Genomic DNA, 13,257 nt, shown 5'->3' with positions numbered 1-13,257 from the left:
GGTGTCTGGTGCTTCCAGGGGAGCGACTTGGGGTCCGCCTGGTGAACGGAAGCAGCCGCTGTAGCGGGACGGTGGAGGTCAGGCTCAGGTCGTCCTGGGAGCCCGCCTGCGGCGCGCTCTGGAGCCGCACGGCCGCGGAGGCCTTGTGCAGCTTGCTGGACTGCGGAGGGGCGCAGGGGCCGGAACCACCCTTCCTGCCGACTCCGGAGCTGCCACCTGGTCCAGCCGCAGGCAACGCCAGCGGGGCCCCGAACGCCACGCGGGCCGTGGCGCCCGCCGTCCTGTGCAGCGGTGCCAAGTGGCAGCTCTGCACCGTGGCGGAGCACCCGTGCAGCAGCGACGGGAGGCCGGCCCAGGTCACCTGTACAGGTACGAGCGGACAAACCCGCGCCCGCCGCCGGGCCCTGCCTGTCTGACCTCCCAGACCTTCCCTCCTGTCCCCAGCTCTGGTTGGACCTAAGCCTCGCCCTCCAGACTACTACCCCTACCCACCACCAACGCAAATGCAACTGGTCCCCACACTGATGGGCTGCAGCGCCCCTAAGCCACCCCCGGTACATAAATACTTCAGGTTCCCAGGGTCCCTTAGAGCTCCCCAGTCCCTAGACCTGCTCCTCAGGCCCCGCCCGCCAGATCCCTAAGCCCCACCCACTGGTCGGAGGCTCTGCCTACCACAGCCCTGAGAGGATTCCTCAGTTCCCCCCGCCAGGGTACTAGCCCCTCCCACCGGCTCCAAGCCCCTCCCACAGGTATCTGGCACCTTCCCTGGTCCCTAGTGCTGACCAGGTCCTCATCGCTGCCCCCAGGTCACCAGCCCTGACAGAGTTCCCCAGTCTTGCCCACTCAGTTATCAGCCACTCTTACTGGGTCCACAACCTCAGGCATAACTCTCCTGCCCGGTCCTGACCATTCTCCTACCCCCTCCCTTCTCCTTCTTTCTCCCCCATCCACAAACTCCTTCTCCCATCCCCAGAAAATCGCGATTTGAGATTAGTGGGTGGTGGCAGCTCGTGCGCGGGCCGCGTGGAGATGCTGGAGCACGGCCAGTGGGGTTCGGTGTGTGACGACACGTGGGACCTGGAGGATGCCCACGTGGTTTGCCGGCAGCTGAGCTGCGGCTGGGCAGTCGAGGCCCTGCCCGGCTTGCACTTCGCCCCTGGCCAAGGACCCATCCACCGCGACCAAGTGAACTGCTCCGGGTCAGAGGACTATCTTTGGGACTGCCTGGGGCTGCCGGGAAACGGCTACTGTGGCCACAAGGAGGACGCTGGCGTGGTGTGCTCAGGTAGGTCAGTGGGTGACGCTGAATCACGATGATTCAGCACTTACTGTAGGCCTACTGGGCGCCAGGCCTGCCGTGAGTGCTGGAGAGATGGTCCCTGCCCGTGGGAGGTCACAGTCCGAGAAGGACGATGAGATTCAGACAAATCCAGGAGAGATAGTGATAAATGCCTAAGAAAGGAAGTCAGGTGGAGTTAAGAGGCAGCAGGCAATCCAGAGCCAGAGGGTTAAGGCTGCCCACTTCCTGGAGTAGGTGGCATTTGAGGTCAGGCTCTTTCTGAGTGGGAGTTGGTCACCAGGTTCAGAGCAGCAAGGGGAGATGCAGGTGGGGAGGTTGGGAGGAGGTTGTCAGCAGTTCAAATGAGGACAGGAAGCTCTGGTCCAGCCAGTGCTTCTCTTAATGTGCCCAGGAATGGGAGGGAGGCAGGTCTTGTTCAGTGTATGTTCCGATTCAGTAAGTCTGAGGCAGGGCTTGACGTTTTGCATTTCTAACAAGATCCCAGGTGATACTGAAGCTGCTGGTCCGAGGACCACACTTTGAGCTGCAGGGTCAGCCAGAGCAGATGCGCAGATGAGAGGGGGATGCAGAGGCGGGAGGGAGAGGACACAAGAGCTGGACGTGATTGGCTGTGGGGATTTTGCATTTTGGGGTCGGGGCTAGTGGGGGTTTCCCCCAAAGGATCCTGACCTGACTCTGCACCCCTCCTACCCACCCTGCAGAGCACCAGTCCTGGCGCCTGACCGGGGGCGCTGATGCCTGTGAGGGGCAGGTGGAGGTATACTTCCGAGGGGTCTGGAACACAGTATGTGACAGCACGTGGTACTCACCGGAGGCCAAGGTGCTCTGCCAGGATTTGGGCTGTGGGACTGTGGCCCAGGTGCCCAAGGGGCTGCCCCACTCCCTGGCGGGCAAGATGTACTACTCATGCGAGGGATGGGAGCCCACCCTCTCCAACTGCTCCTGGCGGTACAACAACTCCAACCTCTGCAGCCAATCGCAGGCAGCCAGGGTCCTCTGCTCAGGTATCCCTCCTCCCCTCCCCCCTGCTCCCCCGATCCCCAGATCTGGACTAGGAATGCCACCTGAATCCACAGCCTAAGAACTCACAGGCCAAGGGCCACAGCTTGAGCTAGGTCAGGAATGGCAAATACTGGCATAAGAGGGACCATTGCCCTTACCATGGCCAGCAGACATTGCTAATTAATCGGGGCATTCTTTTCCCCAGATCAGCCCCAGAATCATGAGTCAAATCTTTATTGAGGCGTTGTTATATGCTAAGCAGTGTTTCCTGTTGACTGGAACTGGCTCAGAAGATGAAACCAATTTGCAATCCCAGGGCTGATGATCATCGTAAAAATAACATTAGGAGACACTAATAGTATCAGTGACGGTGTCTGGAGCCCTAATCAGATGCCAGGCATTGCTGGGCACTCACTATATATTTCATTTGAGCTTCACATCTGCTCTATGAATTGGGTTTGACTGGGTTTCACCAAATCTAAGATGGCACTGATTATAAGTCACGCTATTATTATTTTATGTACCATAAGGGACAAAAATGCTGCCAAAATAAACTCTTGACATGCCATCAATTGTAATAATGGATGTCATGATCCCGATTTCAGAGGTGTTAAAATGTGAGAGAGCATTAGACCTGAACAGAGTGTTAGCGATGCTTTAGAATTCAGGTACACCAGGCTTTCGATTCCAGCTCTGCTGATTACCAGCTGGGAGGCTTTTGTCTCATGAATATGTGGATGCTGACACGAGGCACTTCACAGGGTAGCCAGGAAACCAGATAATATTCACCAAGGGATGTTGGAAGCCCCATCCCTTACCTGTCAAATGATTATGATTATGATGAGAATGTCAGCTTCCCACCTCCTGAGGCAGGTGTGACGAACAAACCCAGTAATGGATAGAAAAGGGAAATATTTGTGGGCTATAGCAGAATGTATCTATAACATATACTATATAACAGCAAGAAGGGCTAATTCTTTTATTAACCCTTTATTCTAACCAAAAACCTCCCCAGCAATTCACCCATGAGATCCTCCTTCTGTGGGGTGTGGGAAAAGCAGGTTTCCTCAGCCGGGAGCCCCAATAGGAATGCACCCCCAGTTCCAGGCCACTTGTCTGTCCTGTCCAGTTTCTAGCACAAGGTCTTGCCACAGCAGGTGCTCAGGCACGTGTGCTGAGTGAATAAGCGGTGCTTTCTGACAGGTGCCCGGAGTCTGCTCAATCTGTCTACTCCCGAAGTCCCTGCAAGTTTTCAGCCAGTCACTGTGGGTGAGTGTCTCTGGGGACACAGTTTTTCAGAGGCTTTGGTGCATGAGTGCATTTGCGTGTACCAGTGCGTGTGTACGTGTGCGTGCATGTGTCTGTGGGAGGGGTCTGATGTTTTGTCCCCCATCCCCCACCTTCAGACAATGGCCTTGCCTCCCCCTACCGCCCCTGGGGCTCTCTGGGCGCTTTGTGCTTCTCCACCTCCCCTGTCTATGTGATGTCAGCTTCACAGCTCCCTTAATCGTGGTATTTCATGGACCGGAGTCCCCTCCCCACTCTCCATGAGCTCTGGTCCGGTTGGGCAGGAGGATGGAGCTGGAGAGAGCCAGAGCTGTTCTGTTACTGGCCAGGTGGTGGGAACGCCGAGGGTAACAGCCATTGTGTTTATAAAGCTTGGGGCACTGGCCCAGCACTTTATAGTCATGATTTCCCAACCCTTTAATCCTCCCGGCAGGCAGCCGTGTGGGGGAGGTCTTCCCATAACCCTTACACAGAGGAAGAAGCTTACAGGCTCAGAGGGAAGTGACCACCAGCGAGTGTTGGCTGGAATTTGCATGCAAGGCTCTGAACTCCAGATCCACGCTTGGTCTGTCTGCTGGTTGTGTGGAGCCTGGCCGTCTTTGTGGTAGACTCGTGGTGCCCAGCTCCCAGCTGGGCCACTGCCTCACTGCATGATGCTGGGCAGCTCTCATCCTCTCTGAGCCTCAGATCCCTTGACTTTGAAAGGGGGGTGATAATCCTAGCACTTTCCTCCCAGCGTTGTTGTGAGTCTCCTGTGAATTCACTTTTATAAAGCCCTTAGAGCAGGGCTTTGTACACAGTAAGCACTGTCTGGGCTTCAGTGATTCTTATTTATTAATTATTTGGTCCAGGCAAGGAGCCCCTTGGCAACCCTGGGACACCCACAGGGACCTGCCCAGATTCACAGGCTGTACTCCTCCTGGCTCCCTTCTTATAGAGGATGGATGGCTTGGGGGCGGAACAGAGGGGGACGAAGTCCTGCCAGAGAACCTGGCAATGGATGAGGTCCCAGAGAGGGAATGAAATGCTGGGGACCACGCAGTCTGTGGGGTAAGATCTCGCCAGGACCCACACCCCCTCGCCTCGAATGTGCTCTCTTCCTGAGGTCAGGGCGGGGAGCCACACCATCCTCAGAAGAGCAAAGAGAGACCCAGTGTCCAAGGATCACACTCCAGCCTTTGGCCCAGCAGCCCCTCCCTTGGGCCCTGATCCCCTGGTCTCCCCTGAGCCCCCGCAGCCCGGCCTCTCCCTTGCACTTGCTTCCTGCTGCTAAATCCAGTTCCTACCCTGGCCCAAACTACCACATATGCAAACAGAAAGGAAGAGGGAAAAAATCAAGACAGGGAGGCAGTAATCTCCCAGGGGGAGCAGACACTGCCCCTAGCTGGGGAGTAAGGCTGATCTCATCCCCCCAGCCCCCCGTGATGCAGTCACCACCCTTCACCCAGCCCTGTGGTCCGCACACCCCAGGCCTTCTGCATTGAGCAGGAGGTGGTAAGCACTCCAAGCACTGGCTTCATTGCAGCCTCCACCCATTTTCTGCTTTGGGTTCTTTTAAGTAGGGGTGCAGGTTCATATCCAAGTGCCCTCTCCCAAAAAAAAGAAACAGAAAAAGAAAAGAAAAGAAAAAGTGGGGAGGGTATAGCTCAGTGGTAGGGTGCATGCCTAGCATACAGGAAGTCCTGGGTCAATCCCCAGTATCTCCAAATAAATAAATAAATAAACAAACAAACAAACAAACCTAATTACTGCACCCCCCCCAAAAAAAAAGTTAAAAAAAATCCCAACCAAAATTTAAAAAAAGAGAAGAAAAAAAGAAAAAGAAAGCAGGCTTGGGGCCAAGAGGGTGGGGGAGGCAGGAAGTCCCACCAGGGCTGCAGAGCTGGGAGGTCCGGAATTGTGGCCCTCCCCACTGCCCTCGGGGAGTGCATGTCTGGTAGGAAGGGTGCGTCTGGGGCACAGAAAGAAGATCTAGCTCTCCTGTTGTCTGCTCCCTTCCAGTGGTGGCCCAGAGTCACCCTCCCTGGGGATCCAGCCTTGGTCTTCCCCATAGAGAATCAGGTGCCCCTTGTAGGGCCCCACACATGTCCATACCGTCATCAGCAGGCATCTCACCGAGTTGGATTACGTTGGCTTGTTGATCTTCCCTCAAGGCCTGTGACACAGCTGTCATATTTGTCCCCCCAGAGTGTAGTGCCTGGCACACAGTGGGTGCTCAATAATTGCTGAGCAGAAAGCGATCCCTGTGAGCTGGTGGCCAGGAGAAATTTTCATTCAGTCAATCATCCATTCAATATGCATTTCTCAGGCACCTACTGTATACCAAGCACCTAAAAGCAGATGGGAAAATTTGAAAAAAAAAAAAAAAGGGAGCAGGAGGATAGGTCCAAGGGGAAGTGGTCAGATGCAGAGAGGATGGAGAAGCGAGAAAGGCAAAGAGAAGTCTACGTCCATTCCCCTTTCTTCCTGATATGGGGGTCTTGCTTCCAGAATCTTCTGTGACAGTGAAAATGAAGGACTGGGAATCTCGAGAGCTAATGCTCCTCATCACCTGCATCTTTCTGGGAATTCTCCTCCTTGTCTCACTCATTTCCATAGCCATCATCCTCTTGAGAATTAAAGGAAAATACGGTAAGCGCAGAGTCCTGGGAGCCACGGGAAAGATCCAGGGATGAGAAGAAGCAGGTCTCAGGCGCGGTCCTCCAAGAGGGGTGTAAACCGTGGGGGACCTCAGCAGGAGTGGCAGTGATCCATCAATGGCCACCCAGCCCTGGCCCCAAGAAGCACCTCCTGATGGGAAGGATTTTCCCAGTATGCCCAGCAGAAGTGCTCCAAGGGAGGACCCGATTGGTGTGTGTGTGTTTTTGAGGGTGGGGGAGGTGAGGAAGGAGGTGTCTCCATAAGAACAGGACTGGGTAGACTGGGAGGGAACAAAAAATGACTCCTAGAATCTCTGCCTCCCCTCCCTCAGCCCTCCCTGCTACAGTGAACCACCAGCACCTACCTACCACCACCCCAGTAGGGATCGAAAGCTATCAAGGGGTCCCCATCACCATTGCCAAAGAAGAAGGTAGGATGTCTCCCACCCTGGGCGTGGGGAGGGCTGGGGAGGACAGGAAAGGGATCCTTGCTGGAGGGTCCATACTGCTGAGGTCAAAGCGGTGCCCCAGCTGGAGATGAGACCTGGCCAGCCCACTAGCAGCTGCGGGACCTTGAGCAGGTCCAGTCTCAGTCTGGGCCTTGGTGGTACATGACCTTCCAGTGCTCATTTTAGAACTCTAGCCTTTTGAATTCTGGACCAAAACAGGCCCGGGGCATTTTGGACCTTGGTTCTCAAAAGAAAGCTCTGCTCTTCTAATCAGCCAGTGGGTTTGTAATATCACTGCCTCTTCCAACGGCCTGCCCAGTCAGCCTCCCTGCAAAGCCCCATCGACATGTTCCTGGAATATAATTTTATTTCATATTTTCCAAGTGAAACAAATGGGACCAGTCATCCATCTTTTACACCTCTTGAGATTCTTGTGAAGGAGTTCAAGTTTAATCAGGTCACTTTATGAATATATTAGATCACCTTTATTTGAAAGTGTTCAATGACACAAAAACCAATATAAAACTCAGCCAAATATTATAAAGATTCTTTGCACCCAGGAACCATATATTTGAGAAGAGAATCTGAACACGGAACCTAGCACAACGGTAGGCCCAGGGCAGCCGCTCACTGAATATTATGGTCTAGAGTTAAGAACCACACTATCTGTGTCTCGGGGCAATGTGAGAATCTCTCTGTGCCTCAGTCTCCTCAGCTGTAAAATGGGGACACTCATGTAGCTACCTCACAGAGTTGTTATGAGTACTAAATGAGATAATACTTGTAAATGTTAGAACAGTGCCTGGCATGTAGTGGCTGCTATGGAAGTGTTAAATAAATAAATACATGTTATTTTGTTCCCCGTGTTTGAAATGGATGGGGAATGTTTAGAAAACCCAGGCCCGGCGGTCTTGTACAAGGTGGGCTGCCTGATACTCTCCCTGCCCCAGTGTCTCTGGTCCCCACCATCCATGCTCTCTGCCACCTGTCTCTGCGCCTTTCTGCCCCCTGCCTTGCCACGCCCCCCACTCTGTTCTCTCCCCAGTTCCCAAGCTGCCCATCCAGGTCCAGGCCCTGCCCCCTGAAGACTCGAACTCCAGCTCGGACTCAGACTATGAGCACTATGACTTCAGCACCCAGCCTCCCGTGGCCCTGACCACCTTCTACAGTGAGTGCCCGGGCCTGGCCTCCTGAGGGCCCACCTGCCCGAACCAGGGAGAGGGCCCAGCCGCCTGGGAGCCCTGCAGTGGGTTCCTCCCAGTGGTCCCTGCAGGACAAGAGCGGCACCTCCTAGACTGACTCTCAGTGGTCCTGCATGGAAGTTTTCTAAGTGCTTTGTGACCCTGGAGACATCTCAATGTCCCGTGTCTCAAGGCACTTTCCCCTTGGACCGCCTTTTCTTCCATGTTTGTCTGTGGCCATGCAGGTTTTTATTTTTTTTCTTAATTGAAGAATAGTCAGTTACAGTGTGTCGATTTCTGGGGACTGCATGATGTTTCAGTTACACATATACATGCATATGTTCGTTTTCATATGCTTTTTCATTATAGGTTACCACAGGATACTGACTTTAGTTCCCTGTGCCATACAGAAGAAATCTGTTTTTTATCTATTTTATATATAGTAGTTAGTATTTCATGCAGGGTCTTAAAATCAGTCCCTTCACAGTCTCCTAAAAGTGGTTGCGTCAGTGTAAGATTCTAGGGACTCCAGCTCCGATGGCTTCTCGCACGCTCACACCCACTTTGTGTCCCATCCTGTCCCATCCACCTCACCTCCTCCCCCACCTCCACCGTGAGCCCAGCCCACACCTCTTAGCCGGCTTCTCCAGCTCTGCTCTCTGCCTGCTGGGAATATAGGACCAGGAAAGTCAATGCCTTAGGCAGGGCCCACACAATGCCGGGAGGACGAGCCAGAGCAGAGAATCTCAAGTCTATTGTGGAATCCCTTGGGATCTCATCAAAACTTCCCTGAGCCCCACCCAGGACCTACCTTATTAGCTAGGATGAGAGTTTAGCTGTATGTCACTCCAAATGATAGTGTCTGGAGAAGTTGGAGGGGACCCAGGCTCCTTTTTCCTACTCTCCAGTCCTAAGGTGTTGTCCTGTCCACATGGTCCAGAATGGTTCACCATCATGTCCGCATTCTAGGCAGCACCCGCCAGAACATAAACCCACAGCTGCAAGAGAGGCACAGAGATGAAGCCTCTGTCCTGGGCAGCTGTGTGTCCAGATGAAGGCCAGGTCTCCTCCTACATGCGGAGAGCAGATGTGGGGACAGCAGCCGTCTGATCCAGGGCCTCTGGGGCCCGTACAGATGCTTCTACTCTGTGGGGCCGTGGACCAGCATTTGGGAGTCACAGAGATGAGATTAGAACCTGAGATTCTGAGCCCAGGCATGTAACGTGCAAGACTAAGAGTCCAAAATCCTATGACACTGAGACTCAAAGTCAGCAGTCCCAGGTTTGGAAGAGCAGAATCCCAGATTCCAGACACTCAAGTCCTTAAAACACTTTGACTCTGCATCTCTCTGACTCTGAAATGGAGGTACCACAGAGCCTGGGATGCAAAGACTCCAGACTCTCGGCTTCCCCTCTGGGATGTCTCCTCAAGCGGCAACATCTGCCCTTTTCCTGATGCCCGGGCACAAGGAGACAACCCAGGACTCTTAATATTTCCTTAAGTAGCAGTAGGGGCAGCTGCAGGCGGGCAGGCACAGGACACTAGGTTCTCCAGCCAGAAGTAGCCTTCCCGGTTCTGGTTTCAGACTGAGGTTCAGGGTCTGCCTGGACTAGGACGTGAGCCCGGGATCTGATGAAAACCCCCTCTGTACACCAGGGTTGTCCTCCCACCCTGTTCAGCCTCAGGGGCACCCTCCTGAGTCCCACGAAACACCAGCCTCTGCCCCAGCATCCCTGGCAAGGAGGCGGAACCATCTCTACCTCCTCCCTCACCACCACCTCTGCTTGTAGATTCCCAGCGGTACCGCTTCACAGACGAGGAGGTCCAGCAGAACAGGTTCCAGATGCCCCCCCTGGAGGAAGGTGAGTCAGGCTAGGGAGGGATGTTGAGGGAGTGATTAGGATGCCAGCTCTGCCTCCAGACTTAGCAGCTCACTCACCTTCAGAAGCATCAGCACAACCTTCCTCCACAGCTCCTTTCTGACTTTAACAATTCCCATCGGCAGTAAGTTCTTCCTCAAGTCTAACTTAAAGCCCTCTTGCTGCATGGCTTCTACTTTATCACCATTCTCTTTCGGGCCCAGGATTTGAAGAGATGCACACCTCCCAGGTCTCACCTGCCAACCCTGAACACTGCATTGCAGAAGCCCCCTCTCTGGGCCCTCAGCACCACCCGAGGAACAGCAGCCACTCCAGCACGTCCTCAGGGGAGGAGTACTGCAATAGCCCCAGCAGCAGGCTACCTCCGTGGGACTCTCAGGTGTTTCCTTCAGAGAGGAACCCCCTCCTGGAGCAGCCCCCGAACTTGGAGCTGGCAGGCTCCCAGGCGACTTTTTCAGGTAAGGTGGGCCCAGGAGGACTGTGTGCCTGCTCCGACCTCCCATCCTGTAGCCAATCTGGCTGGAGGAAGCGTAAAGCTGGGAGCCCCAAGCCAGGCTGAGTTCAGGATTCTAGTCCTAACTCCACAGCCGCTTGCTGTGTGACCTTGGACAAATCTCCCTTCTCTGGGCCTTCATTTCCCCAGTGGTCAAGGGAAGGACTTGACTAAGTCTGGAGGGCCTCCCAGCCCTGGCATTTTGGGAACTGACTGTCTCCTGGCAGAGGGTGACTGGCTCTGGGGGTTTCCAGCAGGGCCCCCGCCTGATGACAGCTCCAGCACCTCCTCCGGAGAGTGGTACCAGAACTTCCGACCGCCACCCCAGCCCCCTTCTGAGCAGTTTGGATGTCCAGGTGCCAGTGGCAAGGGAGGGGGTCCTGGGAAGGGACACAGAGAGGGACTGGAGGGTGGATGAGTAGGGCAGCCTGGATACATCAACACATCAGCTCAAGGGGAAAAGAAAAGAGGTAAAAGGTTGTGGTTTGTGGGGGGGGTTGTTTTTTGTTTGTTTGTTTTTGAGGAGATAGGGAAAATAGATGTGGTTGGGACAGAGATTCAAAAAAAGTGCCTTGAGAGGAAGTGAGCTCCCCATTAGGTGAGGAATTCAAGGAGAGGCAGCCAGATAGCCCCTTGGGTGAGGTTGTAGTGGCAGAGGGGCTCCAGCCCTCAGGGACTACAGCCCTGAACTACACAGATAAGGCTGTGCCCTCAGGACTGACATTCTAGCGAGGGAATGGCCTTGAACAAGGTGATAAGTTGAAGATGGTCTCACACAGCACCACAGGGAGAGGGATGTGGACCCAGATCCTCCCAGCTCTGTCCCCGCTCAGCAGGGGCAATGCTGGACCTCTCTCTGACCAGAGTGTCCTGGCCACACAGGGTCCCATAATCCCCAGTCTAACTGCTCCTCCTCCGAAGACTATGATGACATCGGAGCAGCCTAGCCTGGGCCCTGCCAGGCTCTGTGCACTCCCACCCTCCGGACTCTGCTCTGCCTGTGCCCCCTGCCCCAGCCCCGTCTGCCCAGATCATCCCTCAGGGGCTGAGAGTCCTTCCCTGGAGACACAAGAGGAAAGTCCACACCTTGTACACTCAGCCTCCATCCATCGACAGCCTGCAGCACAGCCCTCCCCCGGGCCCAGGCGGCAGCCCCCGGCCGGAGGGGCTGCCTCTGAGGGGTGGCGAGCTCTGCCTCAGGAACGAACAAGGATCTGGGCCACTTCTCAGCAGGCCACGTGGAGGGGTTGGACTGGATGATTCCTGAGGCCCCTTCCAACCCTCAGGTGTCTGGGGCTTTGATTCCCTTCACCTCTGACAGCTCAGGGCCCAGAGGTCCCAGGAGGGGCAGGGAGGCCCCCGGTGCAGGGGCTGTTGTGCTGCTGTGGCTCTGACAGGTAGGGGCTGGGGCTGGGGGGCCGCCTGCTGGCCAGGCTTTGCTCAGGTTGGTAACTGCACCTGGCAGGGAGTCTGGCCTTCCTGGGCTCAGCTGGCTGACGGCGAGCAGGATGACTGCCCCTTCCCCGCCCCGAATTCCTGGAGCAGGGACCTGAGGGCAGCCCTGCCTCTAGAGACCCTCGGAGCCCACAAGGGGCACAGCCCTGTTCTGCAGTGACCGTCCCTGGCCAGCAGATCCTTATTCTGAGCTTCGTACGGTTTACAAAGATGGTCCCATCCAGACCCTCCAACCCACAGATTCAGAGTGGGGTCCAGTCTCCGTGGCGGCTGAAGCACAGAGCTGTCTTCCAGGAGGGGCCCCAAGTCCCCATCTGTCTGGTTGGATTGACGGGAGCCTCCCCGGTGAACACATAAGTATCAATGTCACTCCTAGAGCCGTAAACGTGTCCAGGCAGCCTCCAGAGAGAGGCCTGAGGGCCCAGGGCTGGCTTCTGGTGTCCTGCTCTGAGTATCTCGAGATTAAACTAATTGTTGAATGAAACTGGGGTGTGGCGAGATAAGTCTTTGAACTCAGAGAACCCAGGCTCTGCTTGTGCACGTGCGCGAGTTGGGTGGGAGCAGCTCTAACCATCGAGGTGGAAATGTCAGGACAAATTGAAAACCTACTGTGACCCGGCTATGTGACAGCTGCTGGGGATGCAAGCACAAGACGACACGGGACCTGTCCTCCCGGAGGAGATGGACAGACGCCTGTGAGTTCAGCACCGCCCCCTCCCTGATCTGCCCACCAGCCCTGGCTCAGCAGGCCAGATGTTTTGACCTGGGCCTCCTAAAACTTCCGAGATGGGCAGGGGGAATGGATTTTATGCTCAGAGCCGCCTGGCAAAGGCACTGATCCCAGGCCCAGGAGGAGCTGGTGATGAGGCTGAGGGATACGGAGGGGAATGTGGAGTGGATCTTAGAGATGAACCCTCCCCTGGCTCAGAGGCTGGGGTTTTCACCCAGCTGCAATGCTGAGGAGCAGCACTGCCTGTGGGAAGAGGGCTGGGGGTCAGGCTCCCTCTGAGCCCTCCTAGGGCAGGGGGTGGTGGAGGATGCTGCTCCATGGATCCTGCCCTGAGGGACTGAGCCTGGCAGCCTTCCTTCACCTGTCCCAGAGGTGCGGAGAAAGCCGGCACTGCCCAGGGCAACCGTCAGAGGATGTGGTTGCTGTAGTGACGGGCCCCCCTCCTCGGGCCCTCAGAACCTTCCCAGGTTTTCCTCCTAAGGGAGGAGCAAGGGCTAGGGTGGGCAGGGACAGATTCCCAGGGTGGTTTGTGAAAGCCTTTTTTTGTCAGACAGCCTGGGTTCCAATCCCAGCTCCACCCTGTTCTGGCTGTGTGGCCTCCGGCAAGCCACTTGAAGTTTGTCTGCAAAGTGCGCAAGGCAGTAGTAGGTACCGCAGAGGTTGTGGTAAGGATTAGAAATTTGGCAATGTTCCCCGTCATGGACAGGCTAATCAGTAGAGGTGAGAGATCTCCATAAAAGGAGAAAGGGGAGGACTAGACAGTTAGCAATTCATGGGGTCTTGGCTCGCTGGTGCTGGAGGAGGCATGGGGAAAACCTTTCCCACTCTCATTTTACAGATG

General features: G+C 55.3%; 1 protein-coding gene across 6 annotated transcripts in view; it reads left to right on the top strand.

Annotated features, from left to right (window-relative positions):
• The window catches only part of CD6 (CD6 molecule), a 38,345-nt gene extending 26,175 nt beyond the window's left edge, over positions 1-12,170 (top strand). The window contains exons 3-13 of one of the 6 annotated variants that reach the window (XM_045517684.2): positions 19-369; positions 974-1,285; positions 2,002-2,304; positions 3,506-3,571; positions 6,080-6,220; positions 6,561-6,659; positions 7,723-7,845; positions 9,649-9,720; positions 10,002-10,196; positions 10,486-10,587; positions 11,114-12,170. In XM_045517684.2, the coding sequence (XP_045373640.2) occupies positions 19-369; positions 974-1,285; positions 2,002-2,304; positions 3,506-3,571; positions 6,080-6,220; positions 6,561-6,659; positions 7,723-7,845; positions 9,649-9,720; positions 10,002-10,196; positions 10,486-10,587; positions 11,114-11,178 (1,829 nt within the window). In that variant the 3' untranslated portion in view covers positions 11,179-12,170. Of the gene's footprint in view, positions 1-18; positions 370-973; positions 1,286-2,001; positions 2,305-3,505; positions 3,572-6,079; positions 6,221-6,560; positions 6,660-7,722; positions 7,846-9,648; positions 9,721-9,941; positions 10,197-10,485; positions 10,588-11,113 lie in introns of all 6 variants that reach the window. The other 5 variants (XM_045517682.2, XM_045517683.2, XM_045517687.2 and 2 more) reach the window with 5 other exon arrangements.
• Positions 12,171-13,257: the final 1,087 nt, after the last annotated feature.

The sequence above is a fragment of the Camelus bactrianus genome, chromosome 10, assembly GCF_048773025.1.
Source record: "Camelus bactrianus isolate YW-2024 breed Bactrian camel chromosome 10, ASM4877302v1, whole genome shotgun sequence".
NCBI lineage: Eukaryota > Metazoa > Chordata > Mammalia > Artiodactyla > Camelidae > Camelus > Camelus bactrianus.
This window is presented reverse-complemented; position numbering and strand designations above follow the sequence as displayed.